The sequence below is a fragment of the Rhinopithecus bieti genome, unplaced genomic scaffold (genome assembly GCF_001698545.2).
Source record: "Rhinopithecus bieti isolate Rb0 unplaced genomic scaffold, ASM169854v2 scaffold_8226, whole genome shotgun sequence".
Classification (NCBI taxonomy): Eukaryota; Metazoa; Chordata; class Mammalia; order Primates; family Cercopithecidae; genus Rhinopithecus; species Rhinopithecus bieti.
Window position 1 is genome coordinate 1725310 of NW_016805992.1, and position 18971 is coordinate 1744280.

At 42.8% G+C, this 18971-nt stretch overlaps 1 protein-coding gene across 1 annotated transcript in view; it reads left to right on the forward strand.

Annotated features, from left to right (window-relative positions):
• Positions 1-18971, forward strand: part of HAPSTR1 (HUWE1 associated protein modifying stress responses) — a 31226-nt gene that overhangs the window by 2061 nt on the left and 10194 nt on the right. Inside the window, exons 3-5 of the mRNA XM_017874409.1 lie at positions 22-288; positions 399-589; positions 11879-12154. Of these exons, the coding sequence (XP_017729898.1) occupies positions 22-288; positions 399-589; positions 11879-12154 (734 nt within the window). The remainder of the gene's footprint in view (positions 1-21; positions 289-398; positions 590-11878; positions 12155-18971) is intronic.

Consider the following 18971-nt stretch of genomic DNA (forward strand, 5'->3'; position numbering starts at 1 on the left):
CTGCCGCCCCCTCCCCGCAAGATGGCGCCGTGGGAGGGAGGCCCGGGGTTGGGGGGGGGGCAGGCCAGGGCCGGAGTGGGGGGAGCCCCGCTTTGCGGTCGTCCGAGGCTCCCCGCTCTCCGGGCCCGGCCGCCCGGTGTCCCCTTCGGCCCGGAGACGGGAGGGGAGGAGCCCCCGTCACAAAATGGCGAAGGGAGACGGCGGGGCGGCCCCATTGTGCCCTGAGCCGGCCACGGGGCGGGGACTGCGAGGGGGGCGCTTCCCTGCCCCGCGACTTGTCCCTGATCTGTGACCCTCAGCCCTGCGGCATCCCCTTCTCCCCGCCGCGACCCCCCTGCCCCCCGGTCCTCACACTGGGTTTGGGATCCCGAAACCCTTGAACAAAATGGCGAAACCTAATATGGCCGTTCCGGAGTGATTGACGCCCAAATAACATTCTTGTTCTGTTTCTTTTTCTATGTGTGTTTCTTTTTTCTTTTTTTCTTTTTTTTTTTGGCTTGCTTTTCAGACCGAGTGTGTCAGCAGCCAGGACTTTCTCTCTGGGTCCCCTTCCAAAACGCAGCCACCGCCGTCACCAACCTCTACAAAGGTAAAGATAACCTTGCTGCATTGCCGATTCAGGGAAGGGCCGCCTGCGTCAGGGTGTCTCCCCTGCGTTGCAAGTGTGTTTTCTGCTCCCCAGCCCAGCTGCTAACCTTGAATACCTTGCAACTTGAGAATCCCGGCGGTGCTCTAGCTAGATCCACCGGAGGCAATTTTGACAGCCCCCGGGACAGATGGCAACGCCTGGGGACGTTTTTGGTTGTCTTCTCCTAGAGGGGCTGTTGTTGGCACCCAGTGGATAGAGGCTGCTGAAAGTCCTGCAGTGCCCAAGATAACACCCCCGGCCCCTCAGCGAAGAATTAATTATCCTGTCCCTAAAGTCAGTAGTGCTCAGGTTGAGAAGCCTTGAGCTGGGAGACGCTGAGCCTTGTTTCCCACTGGAAAAGACATTGAGGGAAGAAAAGAGTTGATGTTTTTTGTGCTACAGTCGGAGGTGGGAGGAACTGTATGGAAAAAATTCTTGAGTTAGGCATTTGAGAACGTGGCAGTCTATGTAGTTTTGAAGTGCTTGAAAGCTTGCTAATCGGTCATCTGCGTGCATGTTAACGTGCTGCTCTTTTCTAGCATTTCATCAAGTGTTTTCTGTCAGAACGATCCTATGTCTTATGAGTTGCTGGCAGGAATTCTGTTGAGGGTTTTGAGTTGATAGATTTGTGTTTTATGGTGGTTCCTTTCTGGAGTTAATCCACCCTTTGTGATGACATGAAGATACGTAAGTAAACATTCTTGCCCATCGTGCTTTCTTGGTAACGGTGGGTTTAGGTTTTGTGCCTTACTGATTTTGAAGACTGAGAAATTTGGGGTTGATTTTTTTTTTTTTTTTTTGGCAAGGTTTTATGGAAAAGGATTATGACTTTGTTAATCTTAAGAAAAACGTAATTAAATGCTTTCAAACTTTTAAGAGTTGCTCAGAACAGTGATGGAATTTTGTGCATTTCAAAAATACCGGCATAGGTTGAAACGGGCTATGAAGCTGCTGCGTGACTCTCAAGTTTTAATTTTTGCGTAAGAATGTGCAAATGGCCACTGCATCTTGTGGAAAAATATTTCTTATTGTGAGATTTCTTGTGTAGACTACGGTTTTTTGGGACAGTAATTTGAGAACTGGTAACAAAGTGGTGAAAAGGAACGCTAACTTTAGGGAATGAGGAACTATAATACTTCTAGTCCAGTCTTACTGAAAAAAGGGAACATGGTTAAATAGTGCTCCAGTGGTTGGCTTTGATTTTGTATAGCTGTTTCTTAAATTGTGACTGAGTAAATTGCTTCAACATCTGTAGTGCTTGACGGTCTTGAACATTTTGAAATGGCTCTTGGTTTTGTCCAAAAAGGGAATTTTGAAATAATATTTAATTTAAAAAAAGGTTTCTTGGAGTGTAATTTACATACGGTAAAATCACCGTTTTAGAATGTATACTTCGTTTTTTTTTTTTTTTAAAAACAAGTAGAATATATCTATCACCCCCACTCCAGCCCGTGGCAGTCACTGATTTGATTGCTGTTTTTTCTTCTCTATCATGTCCTCAATAGAACCGTGCAGTCCTTATAGCCTGTTGTGTCTGGCTTGTTCCACTTACTGTAAGATTCACCCATCGAGTTCGCATTGCAGGTGTGCATAGTTCAGTGCCTTTTAATTGGCGAGTATTGCTCTGTGGTGTGGCAGTACCATGATTTATTCTTTTGCTCTTGTTGATGCTGCTTTGTTCTTGAAGGGGAAGGCAACACATTTTTAGTGTTTTTATGTGCCAGATTCTCAGCCTAGGCCATATGAAATGTGAGTATCCTCTGGCTTTAGTGCTGTTGGGTGCTTGTAGAATGTGTCCTTTTAGGACTAAGCTAGCAGTTTTCTTTAGTGCTCACTTTTCGTGTAAGATGGATTCAGCATTTGAACTCTGAAATAATCCTTAATTTGATGGCTTCATTTTAAAATGTTTACAATTTGCTAGTTTTCCTGCTCAGAAAACTTAATGAGGAACATTAATTTTATTTTTAGAAAACATCATATATGATTCTTGTATTATTGTAAATGCTAGATTGTCAGTCTGAACTAGTTTTATTTTGTACCTTGTTTCTGTATGATGAAAACACATCTTTTGCCTAATAGAAATGGTAAGTTGTGTCTTGTGGAATTTGATAGTATAATGTTTTCTTATTTGATTCAAGGAGTGTGTGGGTAATACTCTGGATAGCCTCACTTTTTCTTCTTTTCAGGGTGTGGTCTTTGGAGAACAGGCATACAGCTGTAGGAATAATTGGTTGCCTTAAATAGAACCAATAAAATTAGCAAGGTAGTGTCACAAGTGCATACAGCAGTAAGTAGTACTAAATTTAAATGATATTGGTTATAGTTCTGATTAAATATTTAAATATAATTTAAGGGGGTAAAAATTTGGTGGATACTTGTAAGTGGGCAGCAGGCAGCATTCCTGTATTTTGTATAAGTAAGCACTTAATCTGACAAGGTAAAAATTGGTTATTTTGCAGCCTGGGGACAATTTGGCACTCCTACCAGCTTCTTGGTAACTACCAAGAAGTTCATTAGGTTTTTATCTCAATCCTGACCTTCTTAATGAAGGTCAGGATTGAGATAAATACCCAGCAGATGGCCCCTTTTAGTTGTCAGTGGGCTTTTGAGAAGTTGAAAATTCAGTTAATTGGTTTTGTTGGAATGTGGCTAGAAGGATTTGGAAGATAATGTAAATGTAAGTTGAACTTGTCCCTTCAGCAAGGACAGAATTCAATAAAATGGAGTGCGTGGTTTCTTCTGCTGTAGATAGCAGGGTCAGACTTTTCTTCCCCTTTTTGATAAAGGAAGCCAAAATCCTGATTGCTGGTTTTTGATTTGATAAATGCAAAGAGGATGGTGTTTTTTCAATATTCAGTAGTAGTCTTAGATCAGTATATTTTGTGATACCTGGAACTAAAGAAGAGGAGTAAAAAATCATTTTAATCTAGCTAGGGTTGATGTTTACCTGGGAAATAGTTGGCCAAGCGTGCCTGTGCTCCTTACATTGGAGATCCCACTTTCCAGCAACCTGTGTGAGCCCGAGTTTGATTGTACCCCATAGAGCCAATTCTCTAATTGTTCTTTCTCAGCTCTTCATGTTTTTCTTCTTTGATGTTTGTTTTCTTTGCCTCCACATTTTGAAACTGCATTTGTAGCATTAGTTGCATGCAGTCCTGGATATTGCTAAAAGATGTTTCTGGTTATCTTGAACAGCATTTCCCTGAGCATCTGCAGCCTAGCAGTGCTTGCAGAGGGCTAGTGTCATTGTGAGTTGGAGTCTACTGCCACATTGCCTGAGTTCAGATCTTGGCTCTGTTACTTCTTACCTTTATGGTCTTGGGGACAATGAAGCCAGGTGTTACTTCACCATTGTGCTCCTTGACTTAATTTAAATAGGGATAACTACCACAGATTCTAGTACAGGCTCTTAGCTTTGTGCCTGGCATAGTGAGTGCTCTGGCATTCATTGTGTTGGTCGAGTTTTAAGTATTTTTTGGATATTTCTCAATGTGGGCAGGGCTTAAAACGAAGGGAAGTAATAATAGTGTCTTTTCTTTTTTCCTTGTGTTGGAATAAACTCTGGTGTGTGCTTCCTTCTTCATCTTTTTTCCCTAAATGGAGTAAATGTAAGTAGAATTGACAGGAAAGATAGTCTGATGCCCTTAAGTCCTGATTTTGGATACATCTTGATGCCAAGCCCTCTTTATATGTCTCACCTCATTGTGGCCATTTTGGACTCGTGACCTAAAGGAGAACTGAGCATAACTGTAAATGTGTGAGCCAAGTGGCAGGTGACTTAGAAACAAATGGCCAGAAATCATATTCTACCTGGAGACTGGTGGAGCTGGTTTGTGACTCACTTGGCTGCAAAAAATATTTACTGAGTTTGAGACTTTGTTCAAAATACCTTAGTGTGGATTATAGTGAGAAACCCTGAGCATTATACTTTTCATACCTGTAATCCCAGCACTTTGGGAGGCTGAGGCAGGAGGATTGCTTGGGGAATATAGTGAGATCCTGTGTCTTAAAAATTTTTTTTTAATTTAAATATAATTTAAGGGGGGGAATTTTAATTTAAAAAAATNTTTCCCTAAATGGAGTAAATGTAAGTAGAATTGACAGGAAAGATAGTCTGATGCCCTTAAGTCCTGATTTTGGATACATCTTGATGCCAAGCCCTCTTTATATGTCTCACCTCATTGTGGCCATTTTGGACTCGTGACCTAAAGGAGAACTGAGCATAACTGTAAATGTGTGAGCCAAGTGGCAGGTGACTTAGAAACAAATGGCCAGAAATCATATTCTACCTGGAGACTGGTGGAGCTGGTTTGTGACTCACTTGGCTGCAAAAAATATTTACTGAGTTTGAGACTTTGTTCAAAATACCTTAGTGTGGATTATAGTGAGAAACCCTGAGCATTATACTTTTCATACCTGTAATCCCAGCACTTTGGGAGGCTGAGGCAGGAGGATTGCTTGGGGGAATATAGTGAGATCCTGTGTCTTAAAAATTTTTTTTTAATTTAAATATAATTTAAGGGGGGGAATTTTTAATTTAAAAAAAATTTTAGCTTTGTCAGAAGCAGTGGCCTCAGTTATTCGTAATACTGTTTGTAGATTGTAGATTTTTACAGAAGACTGCTTTTTTCCTTTTTTTTTTTGAGACGAAGTCTCGCTCTTGTCCCCCAGACTGGAGTGCAATGGCGTGATCTCGGCTCACTGCAATCTCTGCCTCCTGGGTTCAAGCGACTCTCCTGCCTCAGCCTCCCGAGTAACTGGGATTACAGGTGCCTGCCACCACACCAGGCTAATTTTTTTTTTTTTTTTTTTTTTTTTTTTTGAGACAGAGTCCTGCTCTGTCGCCCAGGCTGGAGTGCAGTGGCGCCATCTCTGCTCACTGCCATTCTCCTGCCCAGCCTCCCAAGTAGCTGGGACTACAGGCGCCTGCCGCCACGCCCATTTTTTTGTATTTTTAGTGGAGATGGGGTTTCACTGTGTTAGCCAGGATGGTCTTGATCTCCTGACCTCGTTATCCCCCCGCCTTGGCCTCCCAAAGTGCTGGGATTATAGGCGTGAGCCACCGCGCCCGGCCTAATTTTTGTATTTTTAGTAGAGATGAGGTTTCACTGTTTTGGGACAGGCTGGTCTCGAACTCCTGACCTCAGGTGATCCGCCCGCCTTGGCCTCCCAAAATGCTGGGATTAGGGGCAGACATGAGCCACTGCCCTTCGCTCCTTTTTTTCTTTTCTTTTCTTTTTTTTTTTTTTGGAGACAGGGTCTCATTCTGTCACCCAGGTGGGAGTGCAGTTGTGCTGTCTCGGCTCACTGCACCCTCCACCTTCCAGGCTCAAGTGATCCTCCCACCTCAGTCACTGAGTAGCTGGAACCACAGGCACCCACCACCATGCCCAGCTAAGTTTTTGTAGTAGGGATGAGGTTTTGCCATATTGCCCAGGCTGGTCTCCTGAGCTCAGACGATCCACCTGTCTCAGCTTCCCAAAGTGCTGGGATTACAGCTGTAAGCCACCATACCCACCCTGTGCGTACTTTTTCTGTGAAAGGATATGTTGGTTGCAAGTATCAGAAAACACAAGTTGGGCTGGCTTTAGCTGTATGGACATGTACTGGACCCTTTGACTTAAAAGGCCACAGCAGGATTGGCTTAATTGAGCGGCCCAGGCTCCCCTACTCTGTTCTCCCCGTGTGTGCACTAGCATGCTTTGTCATCAGGCTGGCTTCATTATGTTGGCAGAATGGCTTGTGGCTCACGTCTTAGGGCCACTCAGTGAAGCTTAGAAGAGCCTAAAAATGACTTCTGTCATCTCTTGGCCATAAGGGGTCACTTGCTTACCCACAGCCATTAATAGGGGTACATAGGGTTATGCAGATGAGTTGAAGGGTAAGCCACAACCCCTTAAGCAAATGTGGAGGGAGTTTTTCTCAGAACATGGTTGCTATCTAAACAAAAACTTGGAGTGCTTTTAGAAAAGGGAGGACAAGGATTGGATGCCAGGCAGGCAACAAACAGTGGTTATTAAGATTCTTCCCCTGGGCTGGGCGCGGTGGCTCACACCTGTAGTCCCAGCACTTTGGGAGGCCAAGGTGGGCAGATCACCTGAGGTCGGGGGTTCAGGACCAGCCTGACCCATATGGAGATACCCCATCTCTACTAAAAATACGAAATTAGCCGGGCGTGGTGGCTCATGCTTGTAATCCCAGCTACTTGGGAGGCTGAGGCAGAAGAAACACTTGAACCCGAGAGGCAGAGGTTGTGGCGAGCCGAGATCGTGCCATTGCACTCCTGCCTGGGTGACGAGCGAAACTCCATCACCAAAAAAAAAAAAAAAAAATTATCCCCCTGGTTCCTGGTCCTTTGTTTTGTGTGCTAGGTGGAGATTAGGTAAATATGTAAGTAACTAGGAGGTATGCTTACTTTTGGATAACACTTCCTTAGGGAATACGATTGGAAAGTGTTTTATTTTGACTGTCCCTTAGATTGTTACATTCCTGAAGAAACATTACGTTGTCTTTACTGGTTGGAGTGCCATGGCTCATACCTGTAGTCGCAGCACTTGAGGCTGAGGGGAGAGGATCTCTTGAGGCTAGGAGTTTGAGATCAGCCTGGGCAACATAGTAAGACCCTGCCTCTACCCTTTCCCCCAAAAAAGAATAAAATACTTTTCTGTGTGGTGCAATCTAGACTAGTGCAAATCTAATTCTTAGGTTGAAATCTCATGTAGTCAGTAGTATTTCTTCAGAAGTGTTGTTTTGGTGTAGCATTGTGCTCTTACGGTTTGTAGGTTGTCTGTGATTGAGAGATGGCTTCTCATTTGAGGAAGAGATAGGTCATAGAAGGAACTCTGTCACTGAACTTTGGACACAAGGCCCTTTGAACTTCAGTTCCTTGTTATAAACTTGAGATACCTGCTGTAATTCACATGAAGTTTTGTGTGTATCAAAAAGCTGTAAGTAGTGTAATCAGATAAATTTTATTCAGTCACATAAGAAAATTATGCATTTGGTCTTCAGAATCAATATAATTATTTGCCCTCTGCCCCCACCCCAGCCCATTGTGATGGGAGTATTTGTCTTCTAAAATCTGTTGGATTCAGTTTCACATGCTTATATAAAAGCATTTAAAAAAAATAAAAGAAAATATGGGATACCTACTATGACTGGTGTGTGAATCAGTTCGTTTTCTTTTCTTTTGAGATGGAGTCTTGGTCTGTCACCCAGCCTGGAGTGCTGCGGTGCAGTCTTGGCTCACTGCAACCTCTACCTCACAGGCTCAAGTGATTCTTCTGCCTCAGCCTCCCAGCTAGCTGGGATTACAGGTGCCTGCCGCTATGCCTGGCTTATTTTTATGTTTTGAGTAGAGATGAGGTTTCACCATGTTGGCCATGCTGATCTCGAACTCCTGGCCTCAAGTGATCCGCCCACCTCAACCTCCCAAAAGTGCTGGGGTTATGTGTATGAACCACCGAGCCACGCCTGCCCAGTTCCTTTTTTGAATAGGGAAATGAATGTGTTGTGGTTAAAGGTTAGATTGACATTTCAGTGCCTTTGGAGTTTGCCTAACCTTCACATATGTGGCTCTTTTCCACATTGACTTTGGTTTCGGGAAAATAATGTTGGACACAAGACTGGCCACGGTTTCTGTGCTCTGTTTTTCTGGAATAGGTACCCGAAAGCCCACGCTTCTAGAACTGGGGCGTGCTCAGAGCAGTGTTTGAGAGCCGTCAAGAGGCCATGTGTGTGTGTGTGAGAGATTATCCACTGGACAGTAGTTTGTCCTGGGATTACGTTAAAATGTAGTCATGCCTAACATCATCCAGTAAGCATGCAGGTCTCCTAATTAGCCCAAGGTATGAGAAAGATTTATTTTCAATCAGGTAACTATTTAAAAAGAACTCTATTTTAAATACTTCACGATGTACATGAGACTTTATATTTTGGGAGATAACTGAGGTTGGGTTTGAGTGGTAAGGCAATTGGACTTGGTTTTCAGTGTTAATAGTATAAAACTACATTATGGCCAGGCGCGGTGGCTCAAGCCTGTAATCCCAGCACTTTGGGAGGCCGAGACGGGCGGGTCACGAGGTCAGGAGATCAAGACCATCCTGGCTAACACGGTGAAACCCCGTCTCTACTAAAAAAATACAAAATCTAGCCGGGCGAGGTGGCGGGCGCCTGTAGTCCCAGCTACTCGGGAGGCTGAGGCAGGAGAATGGCGTGAACCCGGGAGGCGGAGCTTGCGGGGAGCTGAGATCCGGCCACTGCACTCCAGTCCAGGCGACAGAGCGAGACTCCGCCTCAAAAAAAAAAAAAAAAAAAAAAAAACTACATTATGCCCCGGTGGTGCAAAAACACACCTAAAACCTTAAATGTTGTATCTGCTTTTCTCTTCTAGGACCTTCTAGTCTGTAAGTGTAGTGTTTGCAAAATGCATTACTTTTAGTGTACTCACAGTCAGTTCTAATGTTGAGACTTGGTCATCTCAGAATTTTTGAGGTGAAATAATTGTCAGTTGCATAATTTTTTAAAGAGGTTCACAACTTGTTACATAACTGTCTTATATCTAAGCCAGGCTACTAGTGATTATTGAGTTTTCCCAGTGTTCAAATCTGTGATGAAACCATTAGTCCCTTGCTGATCTGACTGTTGGACTTCTTGTGTCTTCAATCAAAACAAACCAAAACCTGGCCAAGCTCTTCCCAGGATAGTTTTCTTTTTTTTTTTTTAACCACCTCACGTGACCCCTTCCCTTTGGCCCTTGAGTTTTGTATCAAGTTTAGCTTCTCTTTTTTTGCTGTCTGGTTTGGCAGGTGTATGTTTACATGCCTACTTCATTTTTCTTTCTTCCTTTTTTTTTTTTTGAGACAGAGTCTTATTCTTTCACCCAGGCTGGAGTGAAGTGGCACACTCTCGGCTCACTGCCACCTCCGCCTCCCGGGTTCAAGTGATTCTCCTGCCTCAGCCTCCAGAGTAGCTGGGATTACAGGTGCCCGCCACCACGCCCGGCTACTTTTTGTGTTTTTAGTAGAGATGGGGTTTTGCCATGTTGGCCAGGCTGGTCTCGAACTCCTGACTTCAGGTGATCCACCTGCCTTGCTAGGACTTACAGGCATGAGCCACCACGCCCGGTCATCTTTCTTTGCACTCTCCAAGCCTGCTTCAGACTTGTTTCTTGTATCCCTTTTACTATGCTTCAGACTTTTTTCCTCTGTTTCTCCAGGTCTGGGCTTACCCCCATTTGGCTTTTGAAGAATAAAATTTCCTTGTTCTCTTCAGAAACAGAAACTTCTTCATTTATAAGCTTGTTTAAAAGCAATTCTTCTAGGTAGGATAGGTTTAAAAACCTGATTGCTTCTAGGTTAACACATTTTACATTTATCCTTTATGGGGTCTGATAAGATAAGTTTTAGTTGCTCAGTGACTTGGTTTCTCAATGCCTCCAGCTCTTTCAGAATCATTTAAGTTTTGGGTACAGCATTACAAAGTCATCTTTAGGTTTGCCCACCCATTTAGGGTTGGCTCATCTAAATCTTTTCCTAAAGAGATGGGAAAGTGGTGATTGTCTCTAATGCTATTTATATTCAAAATGGTGGAGTCCTTGCTTTGTTTATGAAGAAGTGAGAAATCAAGATGATTGATTCACATTATACCAGTAGTGAGACACTGGGGAAGTTACTTCACTCTTGAGCTGCTTTTTATGTTTGTAAAATAAAAAGTTGTGGTGGAGAAGATATGAATGCACTCTATAGCATATCAGGTTTCCAAATTGATGTTGAATTCTAGTCCTGGTCCTTTTTATTTTGAAGTCTTTTTTTTTAACATCCCAGGTCCTACTTTGATTATTTTTTTAAGAGAAAAGATCTGTGGACAATATCCTTGTTTTTCTTTCTTCAGCAATAAAGACTGTCATCTGCCAAAGAGTCGGCCTTATTATAAAGTTCTGGTTGTTCTGCTGCCCTCTTGACATTTTCTTTAATAGTGCAAATTCACCTTGGGATCCTCTGTGATGTCTGGATGATTGTTGTTTTTTTTTTTTCTGGAACACAGCTTTACATTGTTTGACTGTTGCCCATCCTTTCAGAGTCTACTGTAGACGTAGCAGACAAGAAATTAAAGCCGCCGGGTGCAGTGGCTCACGCCTGTAATCCGAGCATTTTGGGAGGCCGAGGTGGGCGGATCATGAGGTCAGGAGTTCAAGACCAGCCTGACCAACATGGTGAAGCCCGGTCTCTACTAAAAATACAAAAATTAGCCAGGTGTGGAGGCGTGCACCTGTAATCCCAGCTGTTCAGGAGGCTGAGGCAGGAGAACCCGGGAGGCAGAGTTTGCAGTGAGCCAAGATCGAGGCACTGCACTACAGCCTGGGCGACAGACTCCGTCTCAAAAAATAAAATAAAATGAAATAATCAAAGCTGGGAAAAGTAATAGAGAAATGTACACAGTGTTGTTGCTTTTACAAAAAGTTCAAGGATAAAGTAAAGATGTTGGTTAATGCTGTTAAAGACATACTGGTGATTTTCTGCTGGCACAGCAGCTCAATTAAAAATAAATTGCAGTGACTTAAATTTTCAAATATTTTTTTCAACTAGATGAAACCACTAAAAGGTAGGGATCATTTTACCAAAACCCAGGTGGAGTATACACAAAGAATCAAGTCTGGGAGATCTATTGGGAATGGTTGAGTTACAGGAAGCTGTTGGGAACTGGAAGGAGAATGAGAATATACCCAGGGAAATAAATAAAGGTTTTTGTTTCCACCATGCTATTTGGTTTTAGTGTTGAGCCGTCAATCAGAATTAATTTTTCCTTGTAAAACGTTTGTTGCTGTCTTCAGCTCGTTCCTGAATCTTGGTGCTGAATCTGTCAGTAGGAGTGCATCTCCACAATGACGTGGTAAATGCAGATGAGCGTGGCCTGAGGCATGTGCAATACTTAGACCTATCTGTTGAATGATGTGATGCAAGTTATTTTAGGTAGTTCCATTACAGATAACTAATCTGTTTCTGTTAAAAAAATTTTTTTAACAAGACAAGCTCCAGGACCGTGTTAAGTAAACGCTGAATTTAGACCATTAACGTTAAATGTTATATATAACATTTTCATTATGACTGAAATCATTTCAGTTTATATTACCGATATAGAGGCCACATCATGGTATTCACTTTGGTTAGCTTGTAAAATGGTTTTCTTCAGGAGGGAATACAATTTGACTCTAATGATGATACATGTTTTCTTTTTCTTTATTTCTAACAGAAAGCGTGGATACCCATCAACGAAGTTTTGATATTGGAATTCAGATTGGCTATCAGCGACGCAATAAGGATGTGTTGGCTTGGGTTAAAAAACGCAGAAGAACTATTCGTAGAGAAGATTTGATCAGCTTCCTGTGTGGAAAAGTTCCTCCACCACGAAACTCTAGAGCTCCCCCAAGACTGACTGTAGTGTCCCCTAACCGAGCTACTTCAACGGAAACTAGCTCATCTGTAGAGACTGATTTGCAACCCTTCCGGGAAGCCATAGCTCTGCATGGTAAAGCCGTTTAAACATATTTCTTTGGAAAAATGGTTAAGAGGGTGCCTGTGGACCCATTTTTCACTTTTAGGTTTAGGTCCAGATATGCTGTTTTTTGTCTATTACAGTAAACAGCTTGCTCTAGAAATGTTTACTAGAATGTAAGCTAAGAACTTACATGGGCGATTGCTGTCAGCTAACCCATCCTAGAAAATGTTTTTAGAAAGTTAGTTTGAGCTTATTGGTGTTAAAATGACATATCTTTCTGCAGCGTTGATTAGAACTTACCGCTTTACACTTATGTGTTGTACATGTTTTTCTCCTCTTCTGAAGTCAAAGAGGAAGTTCTTGTGTCTTAAGAATTCTGTTATATTTCTAATGGTCCATGACAGGCAAGTAAGGTGGGAGATTGTTGGGTTAGTTCTCATGGGACCTGGGACCTCCCTTGACACCTTTCTTACTTGGTCTGCTATAGATGGTGGGAGAGGATGGATGTAAGACTCGACCTTCTGCCTATGTCCCTCAGGTTCCTTGCGCTTTAAGAGGCGGGCCCAGCAGAGTGCAGCCAGTGGACAGGTGGATCGCTGTCTCCCCAGACCAGACCTGTCATAAGAAGGCACTCTTGGCTAGGGGATTTTAGTATTGCTGGAGAAACCCAGGGAATGTAGTCAGTGATAAGTCTGTTGTTGCTTGTTGCTCTCTAATACAGACTTCCAAATAGAACTGGGAGAGTTAACCTGTGTGACAGCATTTAATACTGCTTAAGGAAAGAAAGCAACAGAATAATAAGACTTGCTTGAAACCATGGTGAAAACATGGATCACACAGATGGCTAAGCAGGTAGAAGTAATTAGGTCATGAATTATTTTATTTTTTTTTTTTTTGGGGGGATGGAGTTTCGCTCTTGTGGCCCAGGCTGGAGTGCAGTGGTGTGATTGGCTCACCACACCCTCCGCCTCTGGGTTCAAGCGATTCTCCTGCCTCAGGCTCCTGAGTAGTTGGGATTACAGGCATGCACCACCACGCCTGATTAATTTTTTAGAGACAGTGTTTCACCATGTTGGTCAGGCTGGTCTCGAACTCCCAACCTCAGGTGATCCACCCACCTCGGCCTCCCAAAATGCTGGGATTACAGGCGTGAGCCACTGCGCCTGGCCGTGAGTCTTGTTGACAGTTAACATTTTTGGGCCTTAGTACAGGTCATCTAAAACAAAGTAACCTGGTAAGGTACTAAGAAATAGTGGGATATAAAGAAACTTTATTGAAGTTGAATCATTGAAACTTTAATACCTGTAGAGATTTTTTTCTCTCCTGCAAACTGTAGTTCTTTCCTGAAACCCCAATGTTGTTTTTTCTGTGATAGTGTTTAGGACAATTAAAAACAAAAACATGAGAAAGTTCAGGTTGTATGGATGCAGTACTTAAGACTGCACACTGTTCCTGATAGAGTGGAGTAGTTAGGCTGTCAGAACTTTGGAAGCTCGGGCAAAAATGGGATTGATCTGTTTCTACTGAATTAGAGAGTTTCACATCTTTCCCCCTAAAGTTTGGGAAAACAGTTAACTAGAGGTGTACATAGTTTGTTAGATTAATTTTAGTGCATGGTAATATTTGATGCAGTTGTCTCTTAAGTATTGTGATTTTCTTCCTTTATTAAGAGGGTTGTGGCTCATTCCATACTTCTCTTAAGGTATCTTTTTTACTCTATTGTACTGTTATATTTTAGAAGAGAGTTTTAAGAAACATGAAAACCACGCTTGTTATCTTAACGTAGCAGTAGTGTACATAGTAGTAAAAAGGGCAGGCCCAGCCCCCTCTGCCCTCAAAAAACTGTATCCTCCAACTCCCATGTATTTTCTTATATTGCAAGTGTTCCATCTGTGATTTATTGTTTTCCTGAACTTTGGGAGTTTTAAGTAATGATATAGTTGAAGGGACTGTTTATAATTTTCGGATGTTTAAGTTGTGAGGATTTAAAACTTAAATATAAGGTTTTGTGTAGGAAAAAGTGATCTTTACCTCCAATAAATTTCTTATGTAGCACTAATCCAGTACAGATTGGAGACTGAATGCATTCTTACTCTTAGGGTTCATACCTTTAATTCATGGGTTAAAACAGTGTTGTGGTGAAGTAATAGGGCCCCTTGAAAGGCTCTACAGAAACATAAATTACACTGAGTTGTGCCCTACTGCTTTGTGAGAACATCAGTGTATTAAGGAGAATGGTAGTTTAATTTGAATATTTAAAGTAATTTGAATGGTTCTAATACTAGGGCCATTGTTAACTACTAATGCTGATTAGTGACTTTAACTGGGTGTTCTTATCTGATTTGTCTGAAGTGAACACTGTTAAGGTGCTCTTTTAAGATGTACTTGGAAACACCATAGTTAGGGTAAATACAATGCCAGAATTCAGTCTTGCATATTATTTGCTTAGCCAAATTCATGAAGTATAAGTTAGGCCAAATTGAAGTTTTTGGAGTTTTGCATTGAGGGTGGGACTAAATTCCTGTGTTTGGAGAGCAAAAGCATATGGGAAAAGAATTGGTATATTGAGGCAGGCTTGAGTTTATAATCAAAGCAAACTCAACGTTCCTCTTCATGTCCTATGTATTTAAGAGAGGACAGTTTTCCCTCAGTTTTTTTCCCCTTCCTTACCCCTATCCCCATGAAATACAGCCCAACCAAACAAAGTTTTTTATTTAAAAGAGAAATGCAAACTTTGTTCCCCTTTAAATTTTTTTTTTTTTTTTTTTTTTTTTTTTTGAGACGGAGTCTCGCTCTGTTGCCCAGGCTGGAGTGCAGTGGCCGGATCTCAGCTCACTGCAAGCTCCGCCTCCCGGGTTTACGCCATTCTCCTGCCTCAGTCTCCCGAGTAGCTGGGACTACAGGCGCCCGCCACCTCGCCTGGCTAGTTTTTTGTATTTTTTAGTAGAGACGCGGTTTCACCGTGTTAGCCAGGATGGTCTCGATCTCCTGACCTCGTGATCTGCCCATCTCGGCCTCCCAAAGTGCTGGGATTACAGGCTTGAGCCACCGCGCCCGGCCTGAATATTTCATGTAGATAGTGTGTGACAATGAATGAGATCCCAAGTCATTACGCTTGTAAGCCTCGGAACCCAGTTTAGTGGGAGAGACTAATGTAAACAGCTTTAATCAAAAGTCTATCAATTGGCCAGGTGCTGTGGCTCACACCTATAATGTCTGCACTTTGGGAGGCCAAGGTGGGTGGATCACTTGAGGTCAGGAGTTTGAGACCACCCTGGCTAACATGGTGAAACCTTCTCTCTATTTAAAGAAAAAAAGGTATATCAATATCAATTTATGGTTATCAAACAGGTTTTTTTTTTTTTGGAGACTGCATCTTGCTCTATAGCCCAGGCTGAAGTGCAGTGGCGTAATCTCGGCTCACTGCGACTTCCGCCTCCTGGGTTCAAGTGATTCTCATGCCTCAGTCTCCCGAGTAGCTGGGATTACAGGCGCCTGTCACCACGCCCAGCTAATTTTTGTATTTGTAGTAGAGACGGGGGTTTCACCATGTTGGTCAGGCTGGTCTTGAACTCCTGACCTCAGGTGATCTGCCTCAGCCTCACTGCTTGCCCGTAAGTGCTAGGATTGCAGGTGTGAGCCACTGCACCGGCCTCAAATAGTTTTTATCAAAGCTATTTCAATTAGTGGCTAGCAAGGCTTAAAGACTAATTCAGTGCTTTATTTTGACACTTGTCTGTAACATGTTGCTTTTTTTCCTGTGTCCTATGGGACCTAGTCATTTGTATGTTAGACTCACAGTGGAATTAAAGAGATAAACATGCATGTGCTTGCTTTGTTATCCTGTCTTAAAATTATTATAAATTTCCCAAGAGTTGAATTAATACTAATAACTGGTAACTCGTTTTTATGTAAACAGCATACTTGAGACCAGAAATCTTCTGGACTGCTTTATGGATCTCTGCCTGCCATTCTCATTGGTCCTCTGTTCATCCCTTCTCTTCTAGAGCTTCTCCTTACCTTGGCTTCTCTTCTGCCACATTGGCCTGCCTGACCTGTCCTCAGGCCCCATCACTGCCCTAGATTACGTTCCCCACCTCTTCACTTCCAAATCTGGGCCTCTCGTTTAGATCTTCTCTCCTGACTGCCAGACGGCATGTCCCACTGTCCTCCGGTGTACATCTCCAAAGTGTCCCAGGGGCATTTGTCTCAGATGAAGTTTCAGGCTGGACTCATTCTTCTGCCCCAATAGCAGAATGACTGATTGAGCCATTCAGCACATTCTCTATATGGCAGATTCGGTGCTGTCTCTGGAAATACATAAATATACAGCGATTCCTTTTTCTGTTGAGGCAAACATAGATTTGGATAATTTCTATTCAGGTCATGAATGTGGTATGTGGAAGATATTCTGAGAGCAGAAAGGGATGTTTCACAGCACAGTCAGCTGTGTGGCGCTCATGGCAGGCCCTCTGGAGGAGGTGAGCCTGGGCTCTTGGGCTAACGTTTCAGCTCTCACTTCCTTCTGAGCTGTTGTCGCCAGTCCATCTTTCATGAGACCATTGGAGTGATCTTTCTGGTCTTGTCACTTCATGGTTTAAAGTTTTCCTGGGGCCTACGCAGTGAAGTCCAAATTCAGCATGTTGTATTACAAGACGCTTATGATCCAGTGTTAACCATGGGTTAGGTATCCTAGCCATACTGTTTATCTCTTGAATACCTCTGTGCTCTTTGACGAGTCCAGCCCCTACATGTTCATACCTCACTTCTGTGACACAGCCTTCCTTCAGGTCTCCCAATCTCTGTAGCCTCCCTGAACTATGCATTTGCTCTGCTGCTTGATTTGTTTCTGTGACTGTCCCATTCCCCTCAGCACACATTATAGTATGGACCTTGTCTTGGTCCTTTTGTTCTTTTTGGCTTTAACAGAACATAGCAAAGAACTTGACGTAGATGTATTCTGAGTTTACCACTGGAGTTACCACAGAGGTCTGCTAAAGTGAATACAACACAGTGGGGACCCAGAACCTCTAGAAAGGGTTGAGAATTACAGCCCCCAGATAGCTACAATCAGGGAATAATGTAACCTGTTTGCCTAGGTGCTACATGGTAATCTTGAATTAGAACAACTGAGACTTCCATGGGACCTTAGGGTGATAACCATTAAACCTACTCTTTCAGTGTTTTACTTTGTAAAAGCATCACACTAAGGAGGTTGTCATTTAATCCTCATACCTACCCTGGGTTATTTATTAACACTGTTGAAGAAAGGTTTACTTGGCTAAGATAATGGAGCAGTTTAGTAAGTGGTAGAATAGATATTCCAGTCTTGTCTCCAAAATGCATATTTTTTTGAATTTAAAAGTTTTAGTTTTCAATGTATTTCTTATTTTGACTTTTTATTTTCTGTGGAGTTGGAGTTTCACCATGTTGTCCAGTCTGGTCTTGATCTCATGGGTGCAGGCCATCCCCCAACCTCGACCTCCCAAAGTGTTGGGAATACTGGCATGAGTCACGGTGCCTGGCCTCAAAATGCACACCCTTAACTACTATACCCTTATGTTTTTAGATGTGGGATTTTTGTCTATCACATCATTCCCACTAAGACCTAGGGCTTAGGTGTTGAGGTGGGAAAGATCTTTAGGCTTTTCTTCTCAAAATTAATCAGAAACGATGTGAATTTTATGTCTCTTTGTGCGGTTTTCCCTATAAGCAAATCTGGATTAGTAGACTTAAAGGTGAATGAACAACTGTATCCCTGGTTCACTGGTTAGGAAGAGTACGTAGTCTTTGTGTATAGGCTATTTTCCTTGGTAACCTTGGGCAACATGCTTCACCTCTCCAAGCCAGTCTCCTTTGTGAAAGGTGATATAAGATAATACATTAAATGAGAACCCAGGCAGGTTACCTACCCTACCATGACCCTGGAATTATTCTTTGCCTTGAGGAAAGGAGAATTCTGGTTTGTTTCGGGTTCTGTGGGTACCCTCTTTTCCCCTGGGCAATTTTACTATAAAAATAGACCAAGGATCTCAAGGCCCAGTGGCTTTGGCCTTCTGGGATACTTTTTTGCCTCCCTGTTTAGTAAGGGTCATGTTTTAAATTGCAGCTAACACGCTAGAGGGGGTCAGATCATTTAGAACTTTGACTTCTTAAGTATTACTTGCTAAGATCTTGAGCTTGTCTGATGTTGTGACAGACTAGTGAAGTTGGTTACATTGTCTTTCTCCTCACTGGAGGGAGAGATTTGGAGTTGCTGTGTCCAGCCCTTTGCTATCTCTGGGAAGGGTTGGATTGAAATCTGGTCTCCATTCTGAGCTGTCATCATGGGGGTTAGGTGAAAAGGGTCCCGAGTAAGAAGATGGCGTGGGTCCTAGGGTGGGGAGCCAGATGCCAAGTCAGACTTCACTCAGTAGCTTTATGCAAAGCCCCGCTCTCACTCGTAGCATCTCATAGGTGGTCTCTGCAAGTTGCTGACCCTGATTCAGACTGTTCCATAAAAACCAGACACTTGGTTTTAGTTCCCAAACTGATTTTGATGACATTCTTGACTGCAGGGCTTGGAGGTAACCCCACTGGGCCTGAGTTGTCCCTCTGTAAAGTTACACAACATTTCAGACTCAAAGGCCTCTAGCATGCAGGGTCTGGTGTCATAATAGGCACTGATGGGAACCATTACTATCATTCGGTTTTGGCTTTACTCTTACCAGTTGTAAGTTCCTTTCCTGTTTAAAACAAGTTTTAAAGACAGGGGGACTTAGGCAAGCCCAAGCAGTCCAGCCTTTAATATGAAAATTTCAAAACAGGAAAAAAATTTTGTAAATTTTTTTTTTTTTTTTTTTTTTTT